This window comes from Heterocephalus glaber, unplaced genomic scaffold (genome assembly GCF_053883595.1).
Source record: "Heterocephalus glaber isolate CG9 unplaced genomic scaffold, H.glaber_assembly_v1.0 deba00001871, whole genome shotgun sequence".
Lineage (NCBI taxonomy): Eukaryota > Metazoa > Chordata > Mammalia > Rodentia > Bathyergidae > Heterocephalus > Heterocephalus glaber.
Window position 1 is genome coordinate 164,630 of NW_028258509.1, and position 16,119 is coordinate 180,748.

Sequence of the window (16,119 nt, forward strand, 5' to 3'; positions counted from 1 at the left end):
AATTAAATAACACTTGGGGACAAAGAAAAGATCCTGAAAGTTTCTAGAGTGGGGAGATACAGGTCAACTACAAAGAATCATAATAGACAACACTGGAAATAGAAGACAATGGAGCAAGGCTTTCAAAATTCTAAAGGAAAACAATTTCCATAGAGTTATAAACCCAGCCAAACTAATGAGTTTAAGAATTTTTTTAAAAACCACTATTTTCCTATATGCAAAGCTTTAAAACATTTTCCTTTCATGTATGCTTCCTCAGAAAGCTACTGGGGTTATATTTCATCAAAGCAAAGAGGTAAACCAAGGAGATGGAAGGCATGGAATGTTTCAGCAAAGCGATGAGAACTGAAGCAAAGTCCCAGAATGATAGTCCCAGGTTGATGGCTAGGCAACAGACGTAGGGAAAGTGAACCAGGACAGAGAAAGTAAAGACCTGATTATTAATTTATTGGGCCACTGAGAACTACCACTAGGGAAAAGTTTAGTCACCTGCCAAGTCATGCGGCATCTACTACTAGTCTTTTCATAATCCATACTGTAACTCAGAGCACCTACTAAGGGACGTGCCTTTCTTGGAAACCAAGAAGTTATTAGAATACAATTTCTCTACATGTAGGAACCACATTTGTTATAATATTACTAAATTATTTGTTAAATACCTATGGCATAAAATAATCCATGAGATTAAATGGAACAAAAATACAGGTCCCTTATCCTGAACACATTGTTAAAAAAAGTACATTTCTACTGTCAGATCATGCATATCATGTTATCTTTTCATTGCCAAAAATGGTGTGTTTTTTTTCTTTCCATTCAGCCAAAAATGATAGACAAGAACAAATATTTTTCTAGAAAATATGTTACCTGGTACTGGAACTGAATGGGCTGTAGTTGGCTGTCATTCTGAGTCATCTTCTTAGCTAGGGCTTCTTTCAGTGCAAGGGCCTTATTCAACTCAATCAGCTCCTTTGACATCTGAGCTTGCCGTACAGCGTGTTGAGTGGTGAAAATATCAGAAGATCTGCTGGTCTCTGGACTGGTTTCCACTTGCTGGAAAAGATAATGATCAGGGTAACAGAGGAAACTGGTTTGTAAGAGATACTAGAAAGTGGAGTTCCTTAGGCACTACTTCATTAAGTTTTACAATCATTCCTCCATTAGCAACACCTCTGGTTCCTTCACTACTATGGCTTCTCACACAATATTTGCTTCAAACATCTGAAATGAATTAAGCTAGTCTATTTCAGTGTTCACAGAAGTACCCTCAAATATTTTGACTTTTTTAGAGCCAAGTAAGTTTCTTTTCTTTATTGATCTGGCCAACATTCCTTACTGTTACCTCCTTCCAAGGGGTCCTTAGAGGAGAAAAGGCACTGGAAATGGCACATTGGGAATGGTGGAAAGGGAAAAGAAGGACTCATTTATTCTCATCTAACTGACCCTTCATGCCTCATTTGTCTTCTATTTTTCTTCTTTCAGAATATGAAAACTACCAATATATATTAATTTTAGGGGTAAAAGGCTGTCTCAAGTGAACCATTTTCTGACCTTTCATTTTGACTTTACTCTGCAACATCAAATACATTTTATTTATCCTTGAGATCTGATCATTCAAAATAATTTCTTTGGTTATTTTCACCCCTAATCATTCCATCCACAGAAAAGTATGCTCAGAAAAAAATAAATCTCTTCCATTTCTCCTCTAATGCTATTTGGACCAAATTTATTCTCTCCTCATTTTAACTCGCTAGACAGCTGATGCAGAATATTAACATCTAACAAGAAATCAGTAAGCCACACGGCAAATGCAGAATGTGATACCCATGAGCAGTTCTATTTATCACTATACTATTAGAGATGGAGCCTAAGTCAAAGATTTTACATAACTGAGATTTATACTAAAAATTTCTGGATTTGCAGGGCATTCTAAGGAAAATGGTAGTGATCACAGATTCTCTTTTTCAGTAAAGTGATACATTATAGGAAATAGTACAGTTAGGGCTCCTGGCTCCATATAAAAGGGCTGGTTACTTACAGCTTCTGGTTCTATTGTAGTATCGATGGCTGCAGCCATGCAAGCAACAGTTTCATTCTGCAGTGACAAATGTTTCCATTTAGGAACATATTTTGAAGTAAATTTCATTAGTTGATTTTATATTGGTTATTTTTTCAAGTATACACAAGGACCATCTACGGTGATGGACTATTTTCAAGTCACAGATATCCTGACAGCCATAGATTTCCATTTCCTAACTCTCTAAAGTCTTTCTTCTTCATAAGGGGCAACTGTGTAGTCTTTGTTAAAAAAAAAAAATCATATGACAACTGATATATTTGTTGCAATATTCTTGCTCTGCTACAATTGCTGAGAGGAAAACCACCAGCTCAAGAAGCTAAAGTTTACCCCATTTTATACAACTCTACCTTTTCTTTTTATGCTTCTACCACAAAGTCTACCTCTATTAATATACAAGCCTAGCCACTTCTTATGGGCATGCCATCCTAAATAACATCAGTGCCCTAGGTAGGTACCCCAGAAAAATGTGCTCATTGCCAAAATGTATTGTAACACCTCTGTCTCACCTATAGATAAGAACTGATCATACAAAACTACTGCTGTAGGTTTACTAGGAGGAAAAGGCTAAGTACTAGTTCCCTCTTCCCAAGGGAATGACGAATTTCTTTTGTAGGCAAATTCCTTCTTTAGAGAAATGTAAATCCACTCATTAGGACTAATTTATTCATAGACTATCATATGAGCAAGATCTGTTCTCATCACTGGAATCTAGGCTTTATTTGGCCTTGTAACATATAGATTACTGATTCTATTTAAGTGATACTGCAAAGCCCTGGGAAGAAAGTATTGTTTCCAGGAAGTCACATGACTAAGGAAGTCATGGGTAAAAGAGCTATTGGCTTAATAGCAAAAAAAAGAATTCAGGGTTAGTACATGGAGTCAATAGTCTCTATAACAGCACTGTGAAACATTACATAGCTTTTTTTTTTCTTTTGAGACAAGGTATAGTTCAGGCTGGCTTTGAATTCACTATGTAGCCCAGGTAGTCCTTGGTCTTACGCCTCAGCCTCCCAGGTGCTGGGATTACATGAATGTGCTACCATAGTTATCGAAACTTGACTCTCAGTACCTTTCAGGCAAGGAGTGGAGAGGCCCTTAATAAGTGCTGTTTATAAAGCATTTCCTGTATTCTGCCCAGATTCCCAACCAGTCAGGCTCAAAAAACACTCAAAGGAAGCTCTAAGGTTTCCATACTCTTTCTCATCTGATTTACAGTAGTGATGATTTTCCAAGTATAAGACAGACTAAATTCTTCTTAAAAAACCAGAGCCTGGCAATCTATTGTATGTTAATGGTCATTCTCTTCTCTCTTTCTATGTTTCAATTTTCTGTACAAGCAATGGTTATAGTGCTATCTGTGAATATTAGGGAGACCTTTTTCTAGTATCTTCCAGGAGGTCAGGATCAAAGTAGATGAATTAATCTTTGGCTTTTGGTTTAATGAAATTTCACAATGTTAAGGTTTAAACTTAGGGCTACAGTGAAATGTTTCGCATGAACACAGGATTCTGCTTTTACAATCTTAAATGTAAATATGTAAAAATTAGATATTTTAATCTAATGGACCTCTTCTCTTACAATGCCCCATTCTAAGGCTACAATTTAAAATCTCTTGTATGTAAAAGATATGATTTGCTAAAGGTAATGGTCAGGGCATTAAGGTTAGAGTACATTATGCTACATTAACTATCAAAATCTTCCAAAATGAAGTTTGTACTTGTAGGCTGAAGGTAATACCATTACCAGGCACACAAAAATGCTTTTTTATAGAACTGGTCTTTGGGGAGAGAGTATAAACAAGAATATTATTTGATTTTGTAGGAAGTGAAAGGACAGCATGAATTTCCTCATAGGTAGGTCTGCTTGAATTATATTTTAAGGGAAGAAATGCTACAGTTTGGGGCTTAAAGCCCTAGGAGAAATATCTAGGAACAAAGGTTGCCTTCAAAACTGAAAAGAGAGTGTTCATCCATCACTTAAAATAAAAATAGTTTTAATCCAGAATGAAGGCCACAAGCACTTATGTTTGAAACATTTTGCTTTCATTGTAGTGAGTCTTAATAAGAGCCACAGGATACATGGTTGTGTATTTCCAAAAAAATATGCAGCTGGGAGGGTCTCCAAACAATAGATGTGGAGAACTCTGACTCAAGGGTCCAGCAGGAGCCTTGGATAAAAAGGTTTACTCTGCCTAACTGTGACAGTGGATGCAAGCCAGGAACTTTATCAGCTTGTGGCAATCTTTAGCACTCTGCTACTGAGTGTGCTAAGTGCATTTTAGTGCCAGACAGCAATTTTACAGTTCCTCTGAGTCAGCTACCACTAACAACTTCCTCTACAGGCACACCAGGCACCAGTCATGTTGCCAGATCCTAAGTGAGGATGCTTTATCTTATTTTATTAATTTAGTTTCATAGGTCTCTTTCATCTTTGCCATGTGACTCAAAAGGTCCAGAAGTGAGGCAGTAAGAAACCCTCTAAGGTTGGTGTGGTGGCCATGAACAATGATGCCCTGGATCATTATTTTCTAAGCTTGTTAATTTGGACTCCAGTAGGCTCCTTCATCTTAGACTATCTTAATTCAGAAGCAATTTACACAAGATCTTCACGTATCAGATGTTTCAGTTATATTTAAGTAGAACTATAGATGGTGACATTTCTCTTATGGTAGCCATTCCCTGGTATGCATTCTATACTTTACCCACATTGAACATCCTACAATTTTCTAAACTTTTGTACCTCTTTACTTCTGCATACAGCTTTTCATCTGTATAGACTGTCCTATCTGCCTTGTCTGTATGGCAAATTCCTGTTTTAGGAGCTGATTTCTTCTGATACTTCCCTGAATTTTCTAGGCTAACAGTCATCCCTTCCTGAGTGCTCCCAGTGCACTTTGCTCATACTGCTAATATGAAAGGATTAAAACAGAACAAAGGGTTCTTGGTTTTCCTTGTCTTCAGTCCTCACCTCCTTCCCACTCTTTTTGTGCTATCATTCCTATCTGTGAACTTTAACCAACTTATAAACTACAAAGCTTGCAAAAAGAACTCTTAAAAAATAAACTGATCACTATCCTGAGGAAGAAAGATAAAGACAGGAACCACCTCCAACCAAAAGTTCCACAGCAATTAACAATAAAAACTGCCACCTGAGCCAAACCACAAGGACATGTTTTTCTTCTCTTCAACCTATAAAACTCCATTTTGCCTTCACTTGGGCAGTTATCTAGAGTTCAGGTGCTCCCCAAGTACATCAACTGAATAATGCTTTTAAGTTCCATTTAAGTCACTTAATATTTCCTTTTGACAGTAATACAACATCTAGCAAGGAAATATAGTAAATAAGTGGCAGAAGTGGTTTCACACCAGAATGTGTCTGACTCTGGAGCTTAAGTTCTCAATTACTGTGCCCTAACTGTTGGATAAATGAACTGTCACTTTGGACTGATCATGAGTTTTATATAGAAGTATTTGATCTAAAACACTGCCTACTAGTTTTTGGGAGTTTATTCATTTAATTTCTTAGAAGTGGTCATCATAACCTTTTCTCCTGCTAATGTTGCTTGGTTTTGTTTTTTCATTTACTCTTTAAGAAGAAATCTAGGACTGTGGATATAGCTCAGTGGTACATTTGTCTAGCATATGCAAGGCCCTGGGTTCATTCCCCAGGACCATACACACACACAGACACACACACAGACATACACACACACACACACACACGCACACACACAGTAAATATATAATGGATAATTTTGTGATACTCTATTGGCAACTCTAAAAAATGTTGGGTGAAACCAGGGATAGGAGACTGACTGTTCTGACAAAATAAAAACTTCCTTACAAGAACTACAAATTACCACCAGGCATTTACAAATACTGCTTACCAGTAATAAATACTGCATAGATTAAAAAACCTAACTACAACCTCTTAACATAATGTTATGGTATGATTTTAATTTTTAAAAAACATATATATGCCTAAGGACTAAGGCAGAGGAGGAATACCAAACATAAAAATAGATCTTTTAGGGTGGTAGGATTGTGAAAATTTTTCTTACAGGGGAAAAAAACAATAAATAATCGGGCCAGGGATGTAGCTCAGTGGCATAGCGCCTACCTGGCAAACACAAGGTCCTGATTTTGATCCCTGGTACAAAAAAGTAAATAAATAAATAATCTCCCCATCCCTAAAACATACCCAACATCTACTGTAACAGTTCTAAAAATAAATAAAATTTATGGCAGAATAGTCATTCAAATAAATTTATTATTGGTTAGAAGAGACCTACAGTATTCCTGGCTACTTTAAGCTATCTGTCAGAACCCAGCTTATTTAAAATGGGGGCCTTATTGAATTAGCCTACACTGAGAAGACAGCAAATCAATGACTGCTACTCTTGCTACCTAGACAGTTTTGCCCAGCTATGTTGCTGCTTATGGTGTTTGACTAGAATATGGAAATACTGTATCAATGTATCATTATATGTGATCTATGAGTGTGTTTGTGTGTTTGTGTGTTAAAGGGACCTGAACTTTACAACTTTACCACTGAGCTACATCCCCAGTCCTTTTTATTTTTTATTTTGAGGCAGGGTTTCACTAAGTTGCCCAGGCTGACTTCAAATTTGTGACTGTCATAGCTCTGTCCCCTTGCATAGTTAGGATACAAGTGTGTGCTACTGTACCTGGCTTATGAGTGTTTTAACAAGCTCAATGTTTAGATCATATTTAATGATTTATGGTCTCTGCCCTCAAGCAGCTCACAGTCCAGTAGTTTCAGCAAAAGGCCAGTTAGAAATACCTATATACTTCAAGAGAAACAAATGAAAGTAACACATGTTGTATACAGTGCTTCTACTTGGCTTACCGAGAGCTGGATAATCAGTTGTTGCAGGTTACAAATTATCTCCACATTTTCTTTTAATTCCTGGTCTTCCAAAGTCTCCACCAGCTTTTGAAGATCCAGTTTACAGCTGAAAATTCAAGCAAAAGAACTCAAGAGTTAATCATACTGTAAAGACCAGAAGATCCATGATTAGAAAAACAAAGGTAGTATAGACACAGATATCTGGTAGGAAACTTACACTGGATGCTGCCTGAGCTCTTCTAGTTTGGCATTCATTTTTTCATTTGCTTGCTCTGTCTGCAACAAAGACCCCAAAGATCATCAGTGGCAGTCCTTGACAGGCTCACCTAATTATACGCTCTCACATCACCTATGGATGAAAACCTGGGTAGAGAAGCTGCTTCTTTTGCTCTAATTGAGGTTTCAATGGTCTTTGGTTATTTCCTGCCAATGTGTTTTTTAACAGTCATGGAAATTAGCCCTAAAGTCAATATGAACTACTAAAAATATCATCCGAGCAGCTGGTTTTTATGCTTGTCATGAAGTTTAAACTATGGAGTGGAGTGTGAAGCCTTTATTCCATAAAGAAATTTGCAACTAGAGGAAGAAGCAATACTTCCTGGCATGTTATTCCCTGTTATTTGAAAAAAAAATCACTTTAAACTGCCTCTACACTGCACTGTTCCTTAGCCCCAGTATCAGGGCATTTAAAACATAAAAGGGCCTCACAATAAATGTGAGCTGATTTTTTTTTTAAGTTACAATGTTTGATATGATAGACTAGTTTTAGCAAAAGAAAACAAGAAAAGAGGTAAAACACAAGATGTTAGTGAAAAGAGAAATGGCAGAAGGCAGCTATGTTTTGGGGAAAATGATATTTTCAGTTTTATTTCAATCACAGAATCTGTGACATGCTGGATATTATACAATCTGGGTAAGAAAGTTTACAGCAGACAAAAATGTTATGTTTGTTATGAAATTTTGACAAGATATCAAATAATAAGCCTATCTCGGACAGCCACTGTAACAACCCTGCAGAGGTCAGATGATATGTGGCTAGAAGAGTAAGCACTGTCTGTTATGTCAGCCACATTCACATAGATGTGAGACATGGCTTCTAGAGTTGCTTCAAATGCATAAAATACAGCATTGGAGACAGAAAATTATATATAAAATCCCTTGGATCTCATTTTTACTCTTCTTTTTTTGTTTTGTTGTGTTTGAGGTACTAAGGATGAACTCAGGGCCTTACATTGAGCAATATCCACCCCCACCTTTAATTTTCAGATGGGCTCTTGCTAGGTTGCCCAGGCTAGGCTTGAACTTGCAGTTTTCCTGCCTCAGCCTGGAACTATTGCTGTGCTACCATGCCTGGCTCCACTCTCACCCTTCTGCTAGCAATGAACAATATAACTGATGTAGGATTTGGCTTCCTTTAAAGATAACTTTAAACAGCTTACTCTATTTTTTTTTTTTTTTGTACCAGGGATCAAACTTGGATCCTTGAGCTTGTGCAGCAGGCGGTGAAACCACTGACCTAAATCCTCGGCCCACAGCTTACCTCTTTTTGACTAGAGAGCAAACATACACAAAGGTATGTAAGTTACAGAGGTTCAATTACATTCTGGTGGAAACTCATTTTTGCTTGCAGCAATTGTTGTGCAACAAATGATTGAGATGTTATTTAGATGAATAAAAAAATGTTTAGTGAGAGCCAGCACATACTGATCCAGGAGGTAACTATTAGACAGACAGCAGGATTCGGAACTGGTGTAACCTCAATAGCTAAATTATGGAAACATCCTAGATGCTCATCAACAGATGAATAGATAAAGAAAATGTGGGGTAGATACACAATGGAGTATTATTTAGCCATAAAAAAGGACAAATTTGAATCACTGGTACAAAAATGGATAGATCTTAAGAGTATAATGTTAAGTGAAATAAATCACACACAGGATAAATATCACATGGTTTCTCACCCAAAATATAAATTTAAAGAGTAAAATAAAGAAGATGGTAGCAAACAGAGAGGTAGACATTTTATAGATGGGAAAGGGTATCCAGGGAAGAGGGAGAGAGGGGAGGACTGGAGGGAACATTGATATAAAATTATCAAGATTATACATATATATGTATATATAAATATATGCTAATTCCTCACAATGAATGTAGTTATTATGTACCACAAACATATATAAGTAATTAAAAAAACTAGAATAATCAGTCACATAGTGGTCTACTATTTGGAAATTAATCATATGGGAAGTGAATTAAAATTAATTTCCCAGATGTTCTATTTCACCATGGCAGCTGTTCGGATGGGATAGGAAATGTAACAATATTAGAGAAAGGGAGCTAGAGAAGAACTAATAATCTTAGTGAGGAAACAGCTGCTTGGGACAGGATGAATATCCCTTATCTAAATGTGAGGAACCAGAAATGCTTTGTATTTCAATTTTTTTGGATTTTGGAATATTTGGATACATCATGAAATATCTTAGGGATGAGACTCAGGTCTAAACACAGAATTCATTTTTGATTCATATACTTCTTATACACAGCCTAAAGCTCATTTTCTATATTTTTACAGCACCCGTGCTTTGACTGTGCCTCATCACACGAGGTCAGGTGTGGAATTTTTCACTATAGTGCCAAGTTAACACTCAAAGTTTTGGATTTTTGGAACATTTCTGATTTCAGCTTTTCAGATTAGGGATGTTCAACCTGTCTTAAGGATGTTAGGCAGGACTTACAATAACAAAAACACTTGGTTCTTTCCTTTCTGGTATTTTAAAAATCTTTTAAAATGGAATGCATGTAGATTCTTTGTGGTAGATATATAGATATTCACTGTAATTCTTTTACCTATTTTGCATATTTGATTACGTACCCATGTAGTTATCACACAGGGCTCCCTTTAGGAAATAGCAAAAAAAATACATTTCTTTCAACATAACTTGTCTTACATAATGAGAAGTATGTTAAATATTTTGGAAAGTAAAGGTAGTAAATGTCCAAGCTGATTGTATTTCAGTCTTGAGGCCTCACCAAAATGATTCGCTCCAACATCTGGGCTGTCTGGCCAGCTGCCTCACTCAGACCACGACTTAATTTTTCATTCTCTTCTACCAAGGACTGATTCTTCTCCATCAGGGATTGTAGATTCTCTGATGGTTCCACACTAAAACAAAGAAAATAACATTTTAGAGAACTACCTGATAACATATAAACATATTCCACAAACCTTTTGGGTGGGGATTGGATTCAAATTACTTCACAACTGGGAAAAGTGAGTCTAATCCTATCTATCCTCTCAGTGAGCATACTGCATGAACAAAAAACACATTTATGAAGTACTTTAATGCTTGGAAGAAGGTAATAATTTAGAGCCAGATATGGTTATAACAGGAATGACTAACTTTTATTTTGGCTTAAGGAAGTAGGGGCTGCAGATGTAGCTTAGTGGTAGAGCATTTGCCTCACAGGCTCAAGACCCTGGGTTCAATCCCCAACACTGCATAAAAAAGAAGTTAGTGTGTGTTATATACATGTACCAATTCTTCACGATGAATACAATTACTATATACCTGCAAACATGTACTAAAAAATATTAGGGAAGTAGGGAAGAAAGAGATATGGAAGAGATAGAAGTGATACTGCTCAGGGTTAAAATTTAACTAGCTCAATACCAGTTTGTTACACATTTGTTATAAATAGAATTTAACAAGCCAGAAAGTTGAAATGATGAGCAGTGGCCACTGAAAACACATTTCACAATTCTTTTAAAGTGTTCCCTTCTAAATGCTTGTTTTGCTTGAAAGTGATGATTCTACAGCCTCTTGCCTACTGATTTTAAACTGCTTAGATTGGGTGACAGGAACAGTGGTGTCCATTTCAAATATGATTGGAAGGGACAGAAGAGCTTAAAAGAATACATGCATATAGACAAGAACCTTTGGGAAGTATGCATATTAACTGGTAACAATTCTAGACTAAAGAAGGAGACTAATAAACATAGGGAATTTTTTAAAATTCATTGGGAGGAAATGTTCAAAATATTGAAAAGACTGGTTAAAAAGAGACAAAAGAAATATGAAGATATGATCTGAAGAAAGCTGAAGGGAAAAATGAATAGTTGTCAAGGCTATGATAGAGAGGGGCTAGAAGCAGTGATACCAGTAACAATGAGGGCAACTAATGCCAGCACCCAGATCTTGGTTTCTAAGCACCATTTTTTAACAAACAAAACCACGGCTCCTTGGAGATATAGTTAATTTCAGACACGGGGCAGAGAAAATACATTTTGGGATATCTTATGAAAATCCTTAAATATCTTGTTACACACACACGCACACACACACCCCACAGACATACAAGAGTTAACCTGGAGGAGCTCTGTGAATAAACAAAAAAGAAACAATCTGAAGACTAAAACAAATGATAGTATTGGATATTAACCCATAGAATAAAATAAATACCCAGGCATCTATGCAGACAGAACTAAATAGTCATATAAATGAAGGGGAAGAAGAGACAGCAGCAGCCCTTCAAATAGTAGCAGTCTAATAAATAAATTTCTGAGGCTCTTTCTATTAAATCAAATTGCTTCAAAGATAACTAGCTAAGTCCTTAGTAGTCAGCAAGGTTGCTAAGATCCACTAACTGCTATCAGAAACTAGGATATTTGAGGCAAACTACCAGAAGAAACAGCCACTAGTAGAATATGTTTAAATTAATCTATGACTCTTACTTTATAGATCTAGGCAGGGTATCTCCATGGGCTTGTAGCAGCAAGACCTGTAGCTTTTGTACCTGGGAGAAGCAAAGGAAAACAATCAGCTAGTCATCAATCAAAAGCTACTTATTTCTTGACAGTGAAATTACTACAATTAGCAGCAGGATAATTTTACTCAGTGCCTATGAAATCAATGGTAGATCTTAGGTACCACAGAAGGCATCATGGTTAATGTATCAATGATAAAAGGGCAATCTGCATTTTGCGTGAATAACTATTACTTAGAAGATGAGTCATGTCTTTTTTATTTTTCTGTGGTACTGGGGATGAGCCCAGAGACTTAGCACTAAGCTACAGCCTCAGCCTTTTATAACTTTTTATTATGACAGGACCTTACCTAGTCATTAAGTTGTTTAGGTTGGGCCAAAATTTGTGATTCCTCCTGCATCTGGCTCCTAGAGTGCTAGGATTATAGGTGTGTGCCATCATAACCAGCAAGATGTCCCTTTTATTTAAGCATCTTAAGGATTTTTTACTGAATGCCTATTTTTAAAAAATCAAACACAGCACTGGGATAGACAGTGTAGGGGACATACAAAAATAAAATATGGTCCTACTCTTAAGGTTACTTCTAGTTGAATAAGATAAGCCTAAAGGCTGAAATAGCAGAAAATAAGACAATATTAAAATGTCAAGTATAATTAACTGCTTTAGGGTTCTGAGAAGGAGCAAATCAATGAAATATCAAAACAGTTAAGGTAGGCTTTGTGGATATGGATCTTAAACCAGGGTATGTGTCCAAGCATCTTTCCCAGTCCTTCCTATGACAAAAGAGGAGCCATTCTGATCCTAAGACTAGTATCCTCACTTGTGCATTGAAGCTCTACTCTTCTTACCTCCTTGTGACTCTTACTCCGTACGTTATGCCTTCTCTCTTGTGTATCTTCAACTTTTCTTTCTATAGTATCCTTCCTACTGAGATTAAAGTATGTTGAAGTCTCTCCTATTTTAAGACAAAAGCACCTTTCCCAATATACTTTCTTCTCTATTGCCTTGTTTTTCTCTTGTTCCCAGTAAAAGGTTGAGAGAAAAGCCCATACTAATTGCCTCCATTTCCTTTTACTCACCTCTAATTCCTCAACATATTTCAATCTGATTTTTGCTCATATTATTCCATTAAAATAACTTGCTACGGTCACCAATAATCTGTATGTCACTAAAGCCAATGGGCATTTTCAACCTTTATTTTATTTGACTGGTAACATTTGGATTGTCAGGCACCACATTTTCCCGGTTGTTCTTCTACTCTTATAGCTGGATATCTCTGTGTCTCTTTGGGTTCATGTTTGTTCCACTTACCCACTAAATGGTCAAGTCCCTCAAGCTTACTTAGTGTTAGTCTTCTCACTTTGTTATGTCTCCTTATATTCTCCTCATGAAGTTTCTTCTCTGCCTACTGTTTCAATTACCATATACAAACTGGTGACTCCTGAATTTATCTCAATCCCAGATCTTTCTAAATGTTAAAGCTTTAGATTCAATTATCTACTTGATATTTCCATTTGGTTATCTGTTATCCTTAAACCTGGCCCTTTTCCAATAAACCCCGGGTCAGGGAATATTCAGTCCCACAAGCAAAAAATCTGGGTATCATACTCTCATTTCTTTATCCAATTCACTGATTAGATTACTTCTTTCCATCACTACTGTCACCATCCTAAGTCCAAGCCAGCAGTATTTCTCACTTGGCCTACTGTAGTACCTCCTCAAATGGTCTCCACAAATCCATTCTATTGCCAATATAATCCATTTTCACATAGCCAGATCATCTTTTTTTGTTTTTTGTTTTTCATTTTTTTGGTACTGGGAATCAGACTCGGGACACCTTGCGCTTGCGAGGCAGGCGCCAGAACCACTGAGCTAAATCCCCGGCCCAAAATTGTTTTTGTTTTTTTGGTTTTTTTGGTACCAGGGATCAAACTCGGGTCCTTGTGCTTGCAAGGCAAGCGGTGGAACCACTGAGCTAAATCCCGGGCCCGCCAGACCATCTTTTAAAAATGTAAATTCTCAGTGTTATCATCCCGTTTAACATCATTTTTCATATAGTCCATGAATCTTTGACCAAGCCTCCGGTTTCCCTCTATCCTCATACTGGAATACTCTTTCCTTGCTCTCTACATGCTAGCCATATTGACATTCTTTGTTCTAAGTGTGTAATATGTACTAACTCATTTAACCTTCACAAATCCCTATTAAATTGTGCAGATAGGGAAACTGAAGTAAAGAAAACGTGCCCTAAGTACATAGCTAGTAAGCTATGGAGACAGGATTTGAACCTGGGCCATTTACTTATAGCGTCAATGCTCCATGGTACTCTGCCACTCATACTGTTTCTTCTTAGAATTTTCTTCCTTCTTCTCTGCACTGTTTATTTTTCTTAATAGGTCAAATGTTGCTACCTCAGAGAAGTCTTCCCAGACTGAATATATAACTGAAGATGCTGTTCCATACTTGCAGAGCACACTATCTTGATTTATAATTATATAAATATTATATATATATATTTTTTTTGGTACTGGGGATTGAACTCAGGACCTTGCGCTTGCAAGGCAGGCAGCAGAACCACCGAGCTAAATCCCCAGCCCCTTATAATATTATATTATTGATTAAGTGTTCAGTGTTTGTACCTCATGTTAAGGAATAAGCTCCACAAACGCAGCAAATGCTGCATCGTTGAAAAAAGTATCCCAGCATAGCAGCTGGCACATAATACTGTTCAATAGATATTCATTGGTGGAATGAATGAGCAAGTAAGTGAACAGGAAGGGTATTTTGGCAATTGGAATAAACATAGCAGGAGACAGAATGGAATGTGGCATTTTATAATTCAGATGATATCATGAAAAGGTGAATTGCTTATATTCTCTATAAAAATCCTTGGAAAAATGGAGAGGAAGGAAAAGGAAAGGAAAGAGATTAACTGACTAGTAGCTATTGCTGAGGAGAAAAGCCAGAGAGGGAGTGTACACCAGACACTTGGGAAACACTTGACTTCCCATAGGCACAGAACCATCCTCTAAATGTTAAAAGGCAAGAAACCATAATATCCCTTTAAACCTGAACCAATCCAGTTTCTTACCTTCTCAGCTCCTCTACCAGGGCAACTAAGTTGTTGCACAGTCAGTCATATTAATACCACCACAGATTTATGGTCCAAGCTAGCTAGGTCTTCCATTACTGCCCAGAGTGATTTCAAGCCCTCTGCCCTATTATCTGACTTCAGTACTCACACTTTGATGATTTTGACTGACTCCCTGTTCTTAGTTTCAGTCTCTCCCAAGTAGTTCTTTTATCTGTTCAAGTCTTTGCCACATTTTCAAAAGAGACATACATCCCTTAAACTTTGATTACCTGGTTATTGCCTTTTCTCACCTTGCCTTCTTGAAAGAAGAGACTACTGCCTTCCTGTACTTCCTTATCCACCATTCTATCAAGTTTTTCTGCAGCAACTTTTTCTTTTCATTTCCTTGCCTTTCTTAACAAGGTCATCAATAGCCTCCTTGTTGATAAAAGTCAATGGATATTTTTCAATCCCTATCTTAGACTTCTTTGTAATGTATACTTTCAATGACTCTCCTTGAAATGCTCTTCCACTGGGCATTATAATATTGATTTCTTCCTCTCTATTCCCTTGAAATCTCTCTTGTCTTCTTTCCTTTCCCCACTCCTTAAGTGCTGGTGTTCTGTAGAGTTCTGATTTTAATCTTCTTTTCTTTATTTGTCATTCAGCAAATATTTAGTGAGTGCTTTTAATGTGACAGGCACTCTTTGAGCTCATCCACTCCCTAACTTCAGATATCATCAAAATGCTGATGACTCTTAAACCTATGTCTTTAGCGCACATCTCTCTATATCATACAGCCAGCTGTGTTTCAACATTTCTACTGACAGGCCCAAACTGAACTTATCTCCATTTTCCTATCTGACCCGGGTTTTCCTCCTGCATTTCTTGACAATGATTAGCATTATCACTTATTATTTGTCCAAGCCAGAAACTTGGAAACCAACCTAGTCTCTTCCCATTCACCTTTCTTTGCTCACTTCAAATCTGTTATCAAGTAAATCATGCCCATTCTATTTTCTTCTTGATTTTTTTCTCTAATTTGTCCCCTTCTCTTTATCTCAGTTGCTATTGTCATTTTCACCAGGGTTATTATAAGAGCCTAATACATTTTCCTACTTCTAGCCATGTTCACCTGGTCTACTTTCTCTATACTTGCTGGAGTGATATTAAAACACAGATTTCTTTAAATCACTCTCTTACTTAAAACCCTTCAATGGTTCTTACCTTCCAGTTGTGTTGCAAATTTGTTAATAGATCAAATACGAAATTTTAGGATCTGGCCTCTGTTTACCTCTCTTGCTTCATCTCTCACTGCTTACTTTTTATCACTCA

General features: G+C 36.9%; 1 protein-coding gene across 8 annotated transcripts in view; it reads right to left on the reverse strand.

Annotated features, from left to right (window-relative positions):
- LOC147820469 (chromosome-associated kinesin KIF4A-like) overlaps window positions 1–16,119 on the reverse strand; it is a 111,789-nt gene that overhangs the window by 48,316 nt on the left and 47,354 nt on the right. For 7 of the 8 annotated variants that reach the window (XM_087204175.1, XM_087204180.1, XM_087204178.1 and 4 more), the window contains 6 exons: window positions 11,679–11,740; window positions 9,977–10,109; window positions 7,164–7,222; window positions 6,947–7,052; window positions 2,036–2,092; window positions 865–1,050 (listed from right to left, as the gene is read on the reverse strand). In XM_087204175.1, coding sequence (XP_087060301.1) covers window positions 865–1,050; window positions 2,036–2,092; window positions 6,947–7,052; window positions 7,164–7,222; window positions 9,977–10,109; window positions 11,679–11,740 — 603 coding nt within the window. The remainder of the gene's footprint in view (window positions 1–864; window positions 1,051–2,035; window positions 2,093–6,946; window positions 7,053–7,163; window positions 7,223–9,976; window positions 10,110–11,678; window positions 11,741–16,119) is intronic. The other variant, XM_087204176.1, reaches the window with a different exon arrangement.